At 35.7% G+C, this 18029-nt stretch overlaps 2 protein-coding genes and 1 pseudogene across 2 annotated transcripts; 2 read left to right on the top strand and 1 right to left on the bottom strand.

The window, feature by feature from the left end:
- Positions 1–10679: 10679 nt before the first annotated feature.
- LOC149392975 (uncharacterized) lies at positions 10680–11713 on the bottom strand. The gene is made up of 2 exons (XM_089617875.1): positions 11029–11713; positions 10680–10711 (listed from the first exon to the last, which is right to left on the bottom strand). The coding sequence occupies exons 1-2, from the start codon at positions 11711–11713 to the stop codon at positions 10680–10682; spliced, it is 717 nt and encodes a 238-aa protein (XP_089474001.1).
- A 757-nt stretch (positions 11714–12470) lies between these two features.
- Positions 12471–13819, top strand: LOC149392974 (uncharacterized; annotated as a pseudogene).
- Positions 13820–14812: 993 nt separating this feature from the next.
- On the top strand, positions 14813–17965 carry LOC149392973 (Serinc-domain containing serine and sphingolipid biosynthesis protein). Its single transcript, XM_089617686.1, has 6 exons — positions 14813–15116; positions 15463–15699; positions 15840–15951; positions 16022–16196; positions 16300–16537; positions 17395–17965. The coding sequence occupies exons 1-6, from the start codon at positions 14942–14944 to the stop codon at positions 17688–17690; spliced, it is 1233 nt and encodes a 410-aa protein (XP_089473812.1). The 5' UTR covers positions 14813–14941; the 3' UTR covers positions 17691–17965.
- Positions 17966–18029: the final 64 nt, after the last annotated feature.

Genomic DNA, 18029 nt, shown 5'->3' with positions numbered 1-18029 from the left:
ATCTTATCAGAGTCGCTATCTTCATCCGAAAAGGTAGCGTTGTACCCCTTTTCCTGTTTCTTGAGGAAGTTAGGGCACTCCTTTTGAATATGTCCGAAACCTTCACATTCGTGGCACTGAATGCTTTTGCCTTTGCCAGGTCGTTCACCGTTATCACTGTTCCTGTGAGGGTTGGCATCCTTCTGGAATCTTTGTTGAAACTTGTCCTTAACATCTTGTGAGACATTTTTTCCATTCATCTGGTTGAATCTCTTCATGACCCTGCTATAATTTCTTGCAAGCATAGCTATAGTATCGTCAATGTCACTATCAGAATCTGAGAATACCTGATCCTTTTGTTTATGAATAGAGCCTTTTAGGGCCACCCCTTTGTGTTTCTTCTCTGTCTTGGGCAGGGAGAGCTCAAATGTCATGAGAGACCCCATAAGTTCATCAAACTTCAAGGTTTTGAGGTCATGGACTTCTTCAATAGCCGTGATCTTCATTTTGAATCTGGGATTCAAAGCTCTCAGAGTTTTCCGAACAAGATCTTCGTCGGTCATGGGTTTCCCAAGAGAGTAGGATTCATTGGCAAGGTCTCGGATGCGAATGTTGAATTCAGCAACAGATTCATCCTCAAGCATAGTAAGAGCTTCAAAATTGGTTGTGAGGTATTGAAGCTTCTGCTCACGGACCTTTGTGGTACCCTCATACGCAACAGCAAGGATTTCCCAGGCCTCTTTGGCAATAGTGCATGTATTTATCAACCTGAAAACATTTGTATCGACCCCATTAAATATAGCATTTAGAGCACGAGAGTTACCAAGGGCCGCCTCTTCTTCAGCAGGAGTCCAGTCTTTTTCGGGTTTTGCACCAATAGGGGCTCCTTTGTCATCAGACTGAACAGGAGCTTCCCACCCGTGTATCACTGCTTTCCAGGTTCTGCTATCAAGGGACTTCATGAATGCAGTCATGCGTGCCTTCCAATAACCATAGTTGGTTCCGTCGAGTACTGGAGGGCGATTGACAGAACCTCCCTCTCGGGAACTATCCATATTAGGCAATCAGAAAAAAAATCCAGGAAACCACCTAAGAGATCAAGGTGCCCGCTCTGATACCAATTGAAAATTCTGATTAGTCGCAAAGACAAGATGTCGCACACAATGTGTTGACAATGTGTCCGACAACTTGCTTGAACACAGATTATGGATAAACAACAAACAGTGCAGTAAATAAACGACACACGATATGGTTACCCAGTTCGGTGCAACATCACCTACGTCTGGGGGCACTCTGCCAGTGGAAAGGATTTCACTATCTTGTAGTCAATAGTACACACACGGTTTATATCTGATTACAATCAACAAATCAATAAAACCTAGAGACTATTACCACCAGTGATCACCTAGTCAGGGACTCCCCCTGAATTTGAGCTCCGTCTCAATTCCACCCTTCGAGCAACCACCTGGCTCGGATGACCTTCAGTCTTCAACAGTTCGTGAACCTTCAATCACGAGAACACAAAACCCAAATCTCACAAACACTCAATCTTTCTGGAATAGTGTTTGAGGAATTACACCGCTCTTATCAAAACACAAAGCCTCCCAATCCGCCGGTCTTGCACGTCTAGGAGCTCTAGGTATTTTGATAAAGCGTCAAGGCTGCTAAGGGAGAGCGCATGGCTTTTATAGCAGCTGTATAATCCTGGAAGGTATCTCGGGTTTCCTTACCCGACCTCAAGCGAATATCACAAAGTAAAGACTCCATCAAAGTGAATATTCGTGCAATGAAGATAGCAGCGAAGCAAATATCTTGCAATCAAGTCAGCAGCGAGGCAAATATCTTGCAATGAAGACAGCAGCAAGGCAATAACTCAGCAAAAATTCACCAGCGAAGCAATCTGTCGAAACTGGAAACTTGCCTGAAATACTGTCTGCACACACGAGGAAAGATGTCAATCCAGAAGATGAAACATAACATCCGACATCTTTCCATACTACTTGCACTAAAAAATAGAGCCAACAAAACAACGTAACAACAAGGCTAATGAAAAAAAAGTTTCTCATGAAATCTAAAGTGAAGGGAGATTGGAGATACTTAATTATTTTTACGAATTCAAAAAATTAAGTTGGCTCAAGTTACTCTAGCTCATTAAATATCTAAAATAGAAATGGAAGAGTTGACGATCAATGTTCAACTAGTCAAGATTATCGACCACGTTGTAAAAAATAGAAGAGTCGACTATTGATGTTCAACTAGTCGAGTTCAACAACGATTATGATGTAAAATGGTAGAGAAATAAAAATGGAAGAGTCCACGACAGGAAAAAAAAATTGAAAAAGTCGATGTTCGACTAGCCGAACTCAATTAATAGAGATCTTTAACATTCATATCACATTACATCAGAAGCAATTATGATGCATGGATATGAATGATATCAACCCGTGATTTTGATAGCTATTCAACTCGGTGACGTCATGACTGGTTTAAGAGAATCGGAGGCTTTACGCGAAAGTATATAATATGATCTTTTTTCCAAACACACAGAATAAATTTCTCCTTAAAGCAATAAATGTGTGTCTTTTTTCCAAACACACAATTTTTAGAGTAATTGAATAAATAATTACGGGAGAAATAGACGATTTGCAATAAAACTTTGAAAATAATAAAATAAAATTATAAGACAAGAAAAGAAAACCCGATTAAAGATTAACCATACAAAACCTTAACCGAAAAAGAAAACAAAAGGTATCGTCGGGGCTCGTTAGACGATCTCCTTAAAGCAATATTTGTTGGCATTGGTGCCCACAAGAAGAATAGTGGTTATAACTTATACACATTTGATGTAATAAAGTCTCACGAAGACTCTTGCTTGTAACTGCTGAATAATTAATAAAGAGTTGAAACTTTCATTCATTTTTCCTTGTTTGTTTGAAGCTTTATGATAAACCTTAGTCTTTAGTCCTTAAACAAACATAACAACAAATGAAGAGTCAAATATAGATTTGCATGAACAAACTCTTCATGGTTTACTTAAAATAGTATATTCACAATCTAAGGATCAAAGGGCTATTGATCTCAGTATGATTGTTAGGAGAACCTATGATGTATGGTTATGAGACATAGAGAGTTGGAGACTCTATAGTTCTTCCTAGGTATCTTCTGAAAATACTGAATTGACAAGTGCACTTCTAGAGACAGTATAAGAACAAACCATTTAACCTGTTCTGTCTCAAAGTCACTATGTATGAATTGCGTCATGCTTACCTCAATCCTAAAATGAGACATGTCATTTCATAGCTTACGTACTCTCATTTGAGAAAGTCAGAGTTCTAGATTCACTATGGGATATAGACAAGACCTATTGATGAAGTACTAAATTATGAAGATGTCATGAACAACTTTGTGAAGATCTCATTAATATGGAATTCATGTACAAGATTGCTGAAATGCAATGTATATCACCTCACGCTTTGTTCCTTGGAATGTGAATAAATGAACTGGCCAGCGTCCAAATTGAGTCATGACTCTTTTGGATGAATCAATGTGACTTGTTAGATCCTCGTCAATACATTGTTTCTAACTTATTAACAAGTGACAAATGAGTTGAGAAAATAACAACTAGAAGGGTAAAATGGTAATTTTATAAATCACATCTAGTTGATGATATTCATGAAGGGTAAACATTGATAATATTCAATGGATCCACTCATCAAAATTAAGTAGAATTTTGAGTAGAAAATATATTCATTTGAACCGAGAGATTTTCAGTGTCAACTCTTTAGTGGAGTCAGTTGACATTAAGCTAGAACTTGGAAAAAAGTTTGTGAACTTTTGTGTCCAAGTATACTAGCTCAAGCTTTGTTCATTTGGATCCATGAGGTCACTACCACAAGTCATTAGAGTAGGATTTGTTAAACTAGTAGTTAAGTCAAAACAAGTTCAAGTGTTGAATTAGACGAATTTTATGAAAATTGTCTAAAGGGTAATTTTGTCCACAAGGACATAAGATGGTGTAAATGTCAAAATAAGATTTTGGACGTTGTCATATGATGACAATGTATATTTATCCACACGATCAACATTGACGTTTGAGCCTTGAGGATTGAATTTCATTTTATGGAATTTTATGTGAAAATTCTACATGGGCTTTTCTTGTATTGTCATTAACAAATAAAGAAACATAGAAGCTTGTTCTAGAGCTCAAAACTGTGGCCATCATCAAGGAAAAGAGGAATTTATTTTGTGCATTGATGTATGAAGATACTTGCCAAGCTAAGGAAAAAGGGAATCTAGTTTCCAAGCTTAGTATTATGATAGGAATGAGAAATAAAGATTGTTCTCATGAATATGTGATATTCAATATAAAAGAGGAAACTACCTCTTCAAGGCAATCACTCCTCCTATAAATACCACACCTCATTCACAATGTTGAAGACACAAGTTTTTGAGATTGAGAGCTTCTCTCTCTAGAACTTGGCCGCCCACCCTCTCACTCTCTGTCTCTCTTCTTGCTCTTTTGTTTTGGCACCTAGGTCTTCATTAGATCTAGCTTTTGTATTAGCTCTTTGGCTCTAAGACTAGTTCTTGAGTCATTGTGTTTAATAGTGCCCACACACTAAATCTTTTCTAAACTCTAAGACTCTAGTGGTAGAAATTATCGTGGTTACTCGAATTCAAGAAGAAGCAAGGAGACAAGCTAAGTGGGGAGACGAGCGATTCAACCTTTCCAAAGGCTTCTCAATGCTCAAGCTTCAAGCGAGGTTGGTACCGAGTGAAAACTCTTTATAGTTTTTAAATTTTAAATTATATGTTCATGCACTTTGTCTAGGTAATAAAATCGTTTTTAAATGTTGTAAAGAATTTTTTATATTCCGCCGCTTGGTAGAAGCGATAAATTATTCTTAATCCTAGATCTATTCCAACAATATTGCTCTCTCACAGGGTGCTGAAAATAATGAGCAAGTGCTTCCCTGGTGAACTATTGGTTCTAAGCCATCTCTGGCGATAAATCAACAATTCGAAGTACTTTTCTTGCGTATTCTTGACAAACCATTGAGATGTATGAAGATCTGTTTAGGAAGGAAGAAGCCCCTTTGACATCTCTTCATCTGCAAAGAATTCTTGAGACAGTGACGATGAGACGGACGGTGCACCACAGCGTACGACTCCGGCGAACAGAACTCTGTGTCAGACTCTACCACCGGATTGCAAAAAAAAAAAACAACTCGAATTTCTAAAGAGAGAGAGAGAGAGAGAGAGAGAGGAATATGTAAGAAGGCTTGCTTCGGTGTGTTTGAAATGAGAGCATAATGCCTCCTTATATAGGAGCGGAAGACCGGTTACAGCCTTGGCGTAGATGCTCGACCACACAATCAATGTGTATTAAAGCAGTGGTCATAAACCGGTTGAGAGAATTCAAACGCACCCATCAAGTCTGGACATTAACTAGACGTTACCAGCTCTTAAGTACATGGTTACAAGCACTAAACACCATACTTAAATACCAAATATTTATTTAAGAAAAATAAATAAATAAAATTAATATTCTGGAAGGAAAAAATTAATGTTTGAGCCCAGCCTAGCTCAGTCCAACCAACCAGCCAGCTCGGCCCGGCCGGACGACGGCGGTGGCGCTCTCGCTTGTGGTGGATTTTGGCTTCCATAAGCCTTTGTTCCTCTACAAAACTAGGTCATCCTTGGGAACCCAAACTCTTTTCCACAAAATTGGTATATAAGTTCACACAAAGTCCATATCTCTTCCATGTGTGACTCTTGTATATGCACACTTATCCACAACGCATTCACTTTCCTTCACAAATATTGGTATTTTCCAACACACTTTGTGCATTAATTTCTCATTCAATATAGCAATAATTTTGGCGAATTTTTTTTTTTCCAATCTTATACCCGTCGCAACTAAGAATAAGAATACACTGGAATTAAACAATTCCGATGAGTGGACCCCACTCAAATCTTTGCCACAAATCCGCCAATCACAAGGTATTAAATGCTCTATAATACCATTCATTATAACAATAAAAATGGAAGAGTCCACGTTCGACTAGAAAAAAATTTGGAAAAGTCGATGTTCAACTAGCCACACTCAATTAATAGATATCTTTAACATTCATGTCACATTACATTAGAAGCAATTATGATGCATGGATATGAATTATATCAACCCAAGATTCTGATAGCTATTTAACTCAGTGACGTCACAGTCGGTTTAAGAGAATCGGAGGCCTAAAACGAAAGTATAAAATATGGCTTTTTTTCCAAATACACATAATAAATTTTCATATCATAATCATAATAGCGATACCATCAAATAATACAAATCTTTAACATAAATATGTTTTTCAACAAAGTTTCTCAACCATGAACTTTATCTTCGAATTCTCCACTCCAAGATTCTCCATTCACATCACTAAAAAAATGAGAAACCTGCAAGGATAAACAAAAAACACAACTTTAAAGTTTACTTTTTTTTGGTCTTTTGTGATGCAAAAGTATTGACCAAATCATTATATTCATGCTTTTCCAACAAATATTTTTCAATAGAAATCATAGCCAACCCAGATAATCATTCTTGTCACAACGTCGACCTCAAGTAATATTTTATTAATTTCAACTTTGAAAATTTTTTTCTCTGCGTTTGCAACATTCTTAATAGTATTCTTCGAGAGATTTAGTTTCATCGAAAACTATTGGCTCGTCGAATTGTCTCTTTCTTCGAATCAAACATCTTCATAAAATTGAGGTTTCTCATCTCATTTGCAACTTCCTTCGCCAAAATCATGGCCGATGTGAATCCATTTTCTCTATAACTGAGCACTCCGATCAATTATTTTACTTTTGACCAACCTCAACTTCAAATCAAACCAATCTTTCATATTAATCATGTGTTCATCACTTGTTTCGTAGCTTTTAAGTTTGGCGCCAAGATTTATCCAATCATTTGTTCCATCATTTCCAAATAGGTTTATAATAGATTTCGTACCAAATAATTTATTACAGCAAAAACAATAGACTAACCATTTTCTATCATGTATTTCCCCATTATGTAATTTTCTCATGAAAAAAGAAGTTGAAAAATGTCTAGAATTATGATTTTTATGATATATTATATCATTCTCTCTAATGGGGCCTTTCCCACCAATAAATCTCTCAACTTATGATATATATTTTTCCATTTAGAGAGATAAAAATATAAATGGAGTTTTCATTAAAAATCATATCTATCACCGTTTATACTCATTTCTTCTTCTAGTATTTTTTCAACTTCTTTATCAACCATTACGACATCACTTGTTTCATCAATATCATTCTCTTTTTCTACCACCACTTTGTCATTCCTTAAATCATGTAAATTTTATTCTTTTATTGTTTCATCACTTGAAGTAACATGTCTCTTTGTTAGAAATTTTTCACGCGCTCCTTTTTTATATTGAATCATGTAATCTTTTTTTCTTTTTTCAAAAATTACACGGACTAAGCCATCTGAAATGTTGGAATTATAAACTAGCCAACCTTTCAAAATTAATGTTTAAATACCCAATTATGATGATGTGACAATTAAACCAAATACTTGATCCCAATTTTTCCTTGTATTTGATGTATTTTCGAAATAAAAAATACGTAATGAAAATTCAAATTTATATTAATGTACATATCTATTACCATTTTAAAAACCTCATGATTCTCTCTTTCTCTCTCTCTCCAGACGATTGCAATCTCAGATCTCTCCCTCTCTCTCTGAGAATTTCTTTATTGATGTCGGCGACCTTGGCTGTTGATAACTGCATAATTCTTATTCACGTTGTGATCATTCTTTACCACATTATTCATTGTAATAACTTAAAATCACGTTTGTAATTAAACATCTTACGATTTGAGTGTTTACATGTGTTTAGGTGATTTCGGGCGAGTTGGGAGCTTAAATATCGACTGGTTGGAAGAAAACTGATCAGCCACATTAAAGAGAATGAAACAGTGGTTGTACCCCAGTACATCAACCCTATACCGCGGTATAGGAGCAAAATTCACTGACTGTAAACCTGTACCGCGGTACAACTCCGTTAAAAGCTCATTCCAACTCAAATAAAGCCCATTTGAATTATGATAAAAATGGGACTTCGGGATTTTGACCTAACAAACTTAGAGGACGATTTTGAGAGCAAAAGAACAGCTGCATTGACCATGAAGAGAGAATGGAACTTTCGGCGACGATCGGAGTACAGACGGTTTTCCCATGGAAACCGTCCCGACTCCCATACTCGTTTTTATCTTCTTTCTCTTTTCTATTGCTTGTATTGTTTTTATTTAATTATGTCTAGTTAGGTTTTGAACGGTTAAAGGGAATTTCAATCCCAAAACATGAATTGAAGATCTTTGTATAGACTTTGCGTCTTATTTATCGTATTGAAGTTGTTATCTCTTTTCAATTTGTTCGTTGTTATTGAATTGTTCTAATTCCTTTTGGATTGATCACCTAGATAGAAATATTATCGTTCATTGTCATACTTACAATTTTAATCAGTAATTGTTAATATTGTTAGTAATTAGTGGTGCGACTACGGTTATGGGTTTCGCGAGGATCTTGTACACGTAATGAAAAGAATAACCAAAATTAATTGAATCACGCGTGTTGAATTTATATTGTTCCATTTGTCTCGCTTTCGAAAATCATTGATATTGTTAGATTAAATCTAGGGTGCGTGTTCACTAGGTTGTTTAGCAATTAGGGCTTTTTATCGGCGCAACGTCATGATCAGCTAATATCAAAAGATTGCGGAGATTATTAGTCGGATGTGTCGATTTTATGTGGACGTTGATTTTATAGGAATTGTGCGAGTATTGTCGAACCAAGATTGAATATGATTATTTCGGGAGCGAATGAAACCTTAACCATGTTTTTCTTTTCCTTTTGGTTTTCTTTGTTAACTTTATAATTACCAAAAACCCCTAATTCTTTGTACTATAATTATTTTTCCTGAAATTAGTTAGTCATTTAATTAATCTAGGTCCTTGTGGGTTCGACCCTTATTTGCTGCTATAGATATTCATTTAAGTATTTTTTTTATCGCGGAATGATACGCATCAGCGGTCCTCAACTCACACGGGGTGGAGAGACCCATCTCAGACCTGGTGTTTTTTTCCACCTCCTCGTTTGGATGTGGGCGCGAATAGACCGGCGACCATCCTTCCTGGTCCGCACGATGAGGAAAGCACGCCTCCATTGATTTCGACGCCCTTTTCCTCTGGTTTCGCGTGCGACGGTGGCTTGCTTGCCCCACATCCATCGACGCCTTCCCTTTCCGACACTGCTCAAGGTAATGGCTCGTGTTTCCCGGAGCCGCGCGACAGAGGATTGTCCAACCTAGATCTTCGGCGTGCCTTTCTCCTCTTGTTCGCGTCGAAGAGAGACAACACACACCCCATATTGTTTTCCGATCGACGAGGGTTCACCCCCATCGAGATCGACGCCGTCCCTCTCAACGCTGGTTATGACCGGCCCTCGTCGTCATTCGTCGCAGATTCGGCGACCGAGCTTTGGGGTGACTGAATCAGTATATTTGTGTAAATTTCTATGTATATTTTTATTTATTTTTGTGTTAATGTCAGTATATTTGTGTTGATTTTGTGTTAATGCTGATAAATTTGTTGCAGAAACGTAGCATAAATACATTTATGAGACTAGACTACGACGCATATATATTTTGTTCGGTTTGATCGGCAAGATCTCAGTATACATTTTCAAATTTTTACAAATTTTTGTAATCTATAATAAGAAGAGTTATATATTGCCATTTTTTTTAATTTTGTTAATTTATTTATATATACTAATTGTTTATTTAATGAATGGTATTTTTGTATTTTAATATTCGTTTATTTAAGTAAATGACTAGATTACAACATTTATCAAACGTTGGTTAGATCTTTAAAACCAAGTTTGAAATTGGTTACGTTGCTAGATTGCCCTTCTGTTTTTCTTAAGTTTATCATATCCCTATTGATATTTTGTACTTGACATAATTAAACCAAACAAAAAAAATGACAATTAATACTACAATTTCAAGAAGAAGAAAAAAACACACTGTCTCACACACATCACAAACTAATTTAAATCTAGAAAACAAACAAGCAAATAAGCAATACACACATGAGAAAGAAAAAAAAGAAGGTATAGATGGAGAAAACCTGGAATATGAGTTTTTTTTCTTCTTCATTCATGAAGCATAAAAATTATTGGTTGCCGCTGTTCTTCAAACTTCAATCAATGGTGTGGAGTTTGGAGAAGATGAATTGTGTCTCTTCCTTTTCTCTTTTCTTTTTAATCGTACATATGAGTTTACGTTACGTTTTATGTGCCTTATTATGATTTTTTTTTTAGGAAACGTGAGCGACACCACGGAGTGCCTTATTATGATTTAAAAGGAGAAATTGGATTTTCTAATTAAAATCTTAATATTTGCCTTTTTATTAGAGTATGTTCACTTGTTGTGGGCCTTTAATTAACACATCATTTGTCTCACTGTATACATATAAAATAATTTTTATTTTTGAGCCTTCTTTAAAAGTGGGCCTAAAGCTTTTGCTTTAACTGCTTAGGGCGTCTCCAACGCCACGCCAAAACATCAAATATAGTGTAAAAAATGGTCCAATCACACGTTATAACCAACACCAAATTTGGTGCTTTAAACAGTGGCACGGCATATTTGCCGTGTCACTGTACAACACGGCATTTTTTTTAAAATTAACATATTAAATTCAAAGGTCTTTTTTTTTATATATAATTATATACATATATTAACCTTATAAATGTTTATAAAACACAAAAACTCATAAATTGACTACAAAAATATCAAAACAAAGTTCAATTAAAACATAAAAATTTAAATATAGGTTACAAAGTTTAAATTAAACACACAAAATAAAATGAAAACTAAAAACAATAACATAATTTTAAAAGACATAGTAAAAAATTAAAACATAATTTAATAACGGGGAAAATTATTTCCAGTTCCGTCAAGATAATTATAATACTGGGTGTAATCTTGATTTTGATCTTCTTAAGCTTGATCTCCATGAGTTTGATCTTCGTGAGCTTGATTTCCCTAAGATTGATCTTCCTGAGCTTGATTTTGTGATAATTAGATGCTCGATGTTGAGATCCATAATATTCAGAACCTTCTCCTTGTTTTTCATATTGGTTCGTCTGTGCTCTTTTTTGCATAATTTTTTCTTTTTCTTTTACTAGAAATTCACGCATATTTGGGTCGGATATAGTATCCAAATTCATGAATAAAATTTTATTCTCTTCTTTCATTTGAGCTAGCTCAATCTTTTTCTTTCGAAGTTCATTTTTTTGTCTCTGAACTTCAATTCTATCAATATTAGAATCTTTAATAGTTCGGACAAGACTCTCATTTTTGTCCATCATTTTTTTAAATTCTTCAGCATCTTTTTGTTGTTTCTTTGCTTTTTTTACACCCATTGGTCTTCCAGATAAATTGCAAGTGCCTTCTTGATCGTTCATGTTAAGATCAAATGAATTCATACCGGGGGTTACAGGTGACTCGGTAGAAAATGATGACGATGACGGATGGTTAAGACCCGGGGACTTGGTATTTGAGCTGTTACCAGCAAATTTCTCAATTCCCTTAAGAATAGGCCACACATGGTCGAATTTGAAGCCCCTCTTGTATTTGGCATCCTCTACCAATAACATCTTCGCTTGAGTTAACTATTACATATTGATAAAAAAATGAAGATAAAAAGTTAGTTAGTACAAATAAAAAATAAATATAATGTATACAAATTCGATAAAATAAATACTTACAATGTCTTGTTCCGAAGCACCGCTGGGATTCTTATTTTCAATCTGGTTGCCATTCTAGTTTCTAAAGATCTTCTTGGTCTAACTTTTTGGATTCCATTTGAGTGATACTCTGTTTCAATTCTTGCCCAAAATTGATCTTTTTTTTTGGGAAATCCCTATGATTGGGTTTTGAGAAATATCAATATAGGTTTGACATAAGAGTATATCTTCTTGAACAGAGTATGAAGAACTGCGACTAGAAGTCATGTTTAGGGTTATGAGGTGAAGAATGAATTTGTGAGGAAAAGGGTTGAGGAGTAAGTCTTATCTATAGAAATTGAACGACTAGATTTCATAAATTGAACGGCTAGATTTTAGATCTAAAATTCAATGGTCCAGATCTATTTGTTTGTTTCTGATAATGCTCAGAGACAAGATGTGACAGAAATTGAACGGCGAGATTTTAGATCTAAAATTCAATGGTCCGGATCTATTTGTTTGTTTCTGATAATGCTCAGAGACAAGACGTGACAGAAATTGAACGGCTAGATTTTAGATCTAAAATTCAATGGTCCGGATCTATTTATTTCTTTCTATAAATGATGAGTTTCATACTTGGAAAAATATCACCTCCTTCTTTACCGTATACTTCTTCTCAGAAAAAACGATGAATTTTCAATATGGTAGTTCATCTTACATACCATCTTCTTCCTCTTCTTCTTCTTCTTCTTCTTCTTCTTCTTCTTCTTCAGATAATGAATATTATGAAGATCTAGAAAACAAAGTCATATCTCAAATGACTGAGAATAACAATTTCATGCTAAATCGTATGCTAAATACCGAAGGCTCTCATCGTGGATCTATTCCTGGTCATATCGTTATCAACCGTGATCGGGAACAAGCCGCTCGCAATCTCTTCAACGACTATTTTGCAGAGAATCCTCGATTCCCAGAGACAATGTTCCGACGAAGATTTCGAATGAGCCGAGCATTATTTCTTCAAATTCATGATGCTGTGCAAAGGCATGACAATTACTTTGTCCAACGAAGAGATGGACTCGGTAAACTCGGGTTATCTAGTTTGCAAAAACTAACAGCCGCTTTTCAAATGTTGGCATATGGATCACCGGCAGACTCCACCGATGAGTATATCAAAATTGGCGAGTCCACAACTTTGGAATGCTTGAAGAGATTTTTCCGTGCTATTGTCGAGGTGTTTGGAGGCCATTATCTTCGAGCACCTAATGCTAATGACGTTGCAAGACTTCTCCACATTAATGAGCGTCGAGGATTTCCAGGTATGTTGGGTAGTTTAGATTGTATGCATTGGAAATGGAAAAACTGCCCAACAGCTTGGGGAGGTCAATATGCTGGACGTAGTGGATCTCCTACGATTATTTTAGAAGTTGTAGCTGATTATGATCTTTGGATATGGCATGCATATTTCGGTCTACCAGGATCTAATAATGATATTAATGTGCTAGAGGCATCTCATCTTTTTGCTAATCTTGCTGAGGGTACTGCTCCACCGGCCAATTATGTCATTAATGGAAAAGAATATAACATGGATTATTATCTAGCCGATGGCATATACCCAAAATGGTCGACCCTTGTTCAAACTATTCGCGATCCACGTGGTAAAAAAAAAAGTTATTTGCAATGAAGCAAGAAGCATGTAGAAAGGATGTGGAGCGTGCATTTGGAGTGTTGAAGTCAAGATTTGCAATTGTGGCCGGACCATCCCGCTTTTGGAGTAAGAAAGTGTTACATGATATCACGACATCTTGTATTATTTTACATAATATGATAATAGAAGATGAACGCGATGTTAATCCAACCATTGAAGAACGAGCCGAAGTTCCAAATGCTGAAGTTGAGATGGCAGACGATGAAGATGCTCGATTTCAACAATTCTTAGGTCGACACCGACAAATCAAGAACAGAGACGCTCATATTGAACTTCGAAATGCATTAATTGAGCACTTGTGGAATGAATATACTAATTCTGATAATTAGTACGATGTAATCTATCTTTCAAATGTATGTTTTTATGTTGAATTATTTAAATATAATATTTTTAGTAATGTTATTTTTATTTATCTTAATTTTTGTTAAATATTGGTAAATACTAAATTATTTTAATCACTTAATTAAAAAATATCACCATTATAATTATTTCTTGAAATATTTATTAATAAAGAGATTGTTTTATTTTAATAATATAATAATGGTGAATAGTATTTTTAGTGTGAAATTTGGTGTTTTGGTTGGAGTTGGAAAAAAATTTGGTGATAAATCAACACAAAAGTTGTGTTGAATTAATACCAAATATAGAAAACGGGTTGGAGTTGCCCTTAAAAAGTTGCCGGGAATCCAATGACGATGGCACTCGATTAGTTATTTTATCGAGATAGTGGAATGTAACTGTCAAAGATGGAGTCAGACTCTAAACATAGAGCTAAATTTTATTTTTTAAGGTGACAAATTTGTAAATTTTTTAAAATAAAAATAAAAGAAAAAAAAATTAAATTTGAGTAAAAAGTGTAAAAAAAAAGAAAAAAAAAAGGGGTGCATAAGCCCCAGGTGAGCCTTAACTCCCTCCCCCGTCTCCGTAAACATCACAAAAATTATTAAAAACCATTCAAATAACTAAATTCAAATACGTGTGCTCATTTTTATATATTAATTAATCTGGCATACCCAAACTTTTTGATGAATCTTAATTTTGTATGATCATTTGTTTCTTGTTCTCGCGTTCATTATTTCGACGTTTGATTCCGACTACCATCGAAAATTAGTTTTTTTTCCCTTCATTCTCACGTTACCTTTTATAGTTCACTTTCTCAATATCGCGCAAGAGTAAATCCCAAAAAAAAAAAAAAATAATAAATAAATTGTTGCATCTCAAATCTTTCCTCTTACTACTTTTTTCTGTCGTTTTTATTTGATGTCGTTTCTCTGAAACGCTTCATTTTCTGCTGTCGTTTCTGCTTCTCAAACCGAGACCTTCCCGTTCGGGAGGACCACAGAACAGAACTACCAGTCAAATAATTGAATACGTGAAAGGTGAAACTTCCCACAGAATAGAATTTACAGACGGAGAGAGAGAGAGAGAGAGAGAGAGAGAGAGAGAAATCGATGTCGTGCTTGGCTTCTTGCTGCGCCGCCGCGACTTGCGGTCTGTGCTCGTCGGTGGCTTCGGGAATAACGAAGAAATCGGCGAGACTCGCTTATTGTGGCCTCTTCGGATTGTCTCTCATCGTCTCTTGGATCCTCAGAGAAGTCGGAGCTCCTCTGTTAGAAAAATTTCCATGTCAGTCAGTTCTCTTCCATTTGAACCATAAATTGATTTTATTTTATTTGAATTCCCCTTTAAACTATTTGAGCTAGTTTTGAACTGCAATTTGAATCTTTCAAATTTTGATTGTGTTGATTTGTTTGATTGAAAACAAGTTCGATTTAAGTAGTACACATTTCTGATATACCTTTCTTATTAAATAGGTAGCTTAGGTATGGTATTTATTTTCTAAGATTCTAAGAAATTTGAATCGTATTAGGTTCGGAGTCGGAATCACCTTAGCTTATTATTGATCCTATAACAAGCTCATTTAACATTGCTGTTGAAATCAAATATTGAAACTTAGTATTATTATGAACAGGGATAAGCCATAATGAGACTCACTCGAAGGAGTGGTATCAGATGCAAATAGTTATGCGTGTGAGCCTGGGAAATTTCTTGTTCTTCGCAATTTTCGCACTCATAATGATCGGGGTGAAGGACCAAAATGACAGGCGAGATTCATGGCACCATGACGGTTGGATAGCGAAGATGATCGTCTGGGTTTTGCTTGTTGGTCTCATGTTCTTTGTCCCGAACGTCGTTGTTTCGGTCTATGGTTAGTCATTTCTTGTATGAATATTCGTACTTACCTGCTATGATCTTAGTACTTTTTTTTTTTTTTGCTTTATGTGAAGCTTGTTTTCTCTGAGATTTAAGTTTTTACTGCCTAAACTCTTATGCTTGATATCTTTGCAGGAATTTTATCGAAATTCGGAGCAGGTTTATTCTTGCTTGTGCAAGTTATCATCTTGCTAGACTTCACTCATTCGTGGAACGACGCTTGGGTGGAAAAAGATGAACGGAAATGGTTGGCCTAAGATCTGAATACTTCATTTGGTCTTTAGAATTTGAACCCGTGATAATCGTATACTCTTCAGGTACATTGCTTTACTTGCTGTATCGGTCGTTTGCTACATCGGAGCATTTACAATCTCGGGACTTCTGTTCGCTTGGTTCAACCCCTCCGGTCAAGACTGTGGCCTCAACATTTTCTTCATCGTCACGACCATGATTCTCGCTTTTGCATTTGCTATCTTCGCACTACACCCGGCGGTAACTATTAATTTTTTTTTCCCACCTCAATCGCTATGTTAAGGAAATAATTTCGACTTGCATAAACAATTTTGTATCTCAAAAAAAAAAAAAAAAAAAACAGGTGAGTGGAAGTCTCTTGCCAGCATCTGTGATATCTGTTTACAGTGCTTATCTTTGCTACACGGGTCTTTCAAGCGAGCCACGAAACTATGCTTGCAATGGTCTGAACAACTCGAAAGCAGTCACCGTAGGCACTCTTATTCTCGGAATGCTCACGACTGTTCTCTCGGTTTTGTATTCGGCTCTTCGTGCTGGGTCTTCGACGACTTTCTTATCACCTCCGACTTCGCCTAGATCAGGTACCTAACCGTTTTTCTTATTTTGTTTGGATTATGGAAAATTTGAAAGATCTTTTTTTTTTTGGTATAAAAATTATATATGGTGAAAAATGTGTAGCGAGACTAGATTTCATTTTCCCATGAAAGTCCTTAGGGAATTCAAATTTTAAGAGAATTTACATGTCCCTTCCTTTTTATTTTCCTTTTAGATATACAGTTTCTTACTCTTTTTTTTTTTTTTCCTTTCAACTTTTATTATAGTTTTATTTTATTTTGTAATATTATTGTCACTTAACTTATCCTATCGATTTTCTAAAATGAATTCTCATGTGACTTTATCCTCTCTTGTCAACTTTTCCTCACTATTTTTTATTTTATTTAGTATAATACGAGTTCGAAACGAAGGCTCCTAAAAATGCTAAACTCGGCCAAGTTTGAAATTTTTTATTTGACAAAAATAATCCGCCGGGTTTAGCAATTTTTTTTAATATGTATTTTGTGTCAACTTGAACAAATAAAAAAAGGAAAAATTATACAAAATAGCCGTTTGAAACTTATTGATTAGCAAAATAGCTAAAATTTCAACTTTTCAACAAAGTAGTCAAATTTACGTTTTAAAATTTATTTTGACAGGCAAGATTAATTTTTTTCTTTTACTATTATTATAAGCAATTTATCACTTTCAAAAAAATTACTCTTGGGGTCAATTTTTTTTTTTTAAACCAGCTTACTGCATATTTTGGCTATTTCACTAAATTAAGACAAACTTTGACTATCTTGCAAATTCATAACTTTAAATTGGCTATATAGCTACATAAAAAACTTACATGTATTTTTCATCATAAACACATTGATTTGTCACACAACTGTTGAAGCAGACACGAAAAAACCTCTGCTCGGAGGTGAAGAGTTGGAAGAAGGGAAATCGAAGCAGGAAAAAGAGTCCCGACCCGTGAGTTATTCGTACACGTTTTTCCACCTGATATTCGCGCTGGCGAGCATGTACGCTGCGATGCTTCTCTCGGGTTGGACCAACTCGGCCGAGAGCTCGGACCTCATCGATGTCGGGTGGACCACAGTTTGGGTCCGCATTGCAACCGAGTGGGTCACCGCCGCTCTCTACGTGTGGTCACTTCTCGCCCCTCTGATCTTCCCCGATCGCGAGTTCATTTAAAGGTAACGCTCGTTCATCGATATAATATATAGTGTGTGTGAATACGCTACGCCATTGGACTCTTTAAGAGAGTGGTGTTGCTAGGAGTGTTGATGTCTTGTTATGCAGATTTTTTTAGTCTCTTCTGTGTGTGTGTATATAAATAAAGCAAGAAGCCACGGAAATGCTCATATCCTGTTTCTGAGACTGTACTTCTCTTTTTGTATTAGATGATGGTACTGTTATTATATTAGTGTCACTAATACACTAGTTTCCTCAGTTGGAAATTTTGCAAACCTCAGTTGATCTGTTGTTGAAATTTCAAATTTACGGACCAATGACTGGAACGGTTTGGTGCGG

The sequence above is a fragment of the Urtica dioica genome, chromosome 6, assembly GCF_054948205.1.
Source record: "Urtica dioica subsp. dioica isolate 48M chromosome 6, U.dioica_male_clone48M_v1_H2, whole genome shotgun sequence".
NCBI classification, from domain to species: domain Eukaryota; kingdom Viridiplantae; phylum Streptophyta; class Magnoliopsida; order Rosales; family Urticaceae; genus Urtica; species Urtica dioica.
The sequence above is the reverse complement of the archived record's forward strand: the minus strand, read 5'-3'. Positions and strand labels throughout refer to the sequence as shown.

Coding starts and splice junctions, on each gene's coding strand:
- LOC149392975 (XM_089617875.1), bottom strand. CDS start 11,713: ATGTTATTGGTAGAGGATGCCAAATACAAGAGGGGCTTCAAATTCGAC. Junction 10,712..11,028: donor CAAAATCAAGATTACACCCA/GTATTATAATTA, acceptor CGTGTTGTACAG/TGACACGGCAAATATGCCGT.
- LOC149392973 (XM_089617686.1), top strand. CDS start 14,942: ATGTCGTGCTTGGCTTCTTGCTGCGCCGCCGCGACTTGCGGTCTGTGC. Junction 15,700..15,839: donor CGTCGTTGTTTCGGTCTATG/GTTAGTCATTTC, acceptor ATATCTTTGCAG/GAATTTTATCGAAATTCGGA. Junction 15,952..16,021: donor GAAAAAGATGAACGGAAATG/GTTGGCCTAAGA, acceptor TATACTCTTCAG/GTACATTGCTTTACTTGCTG.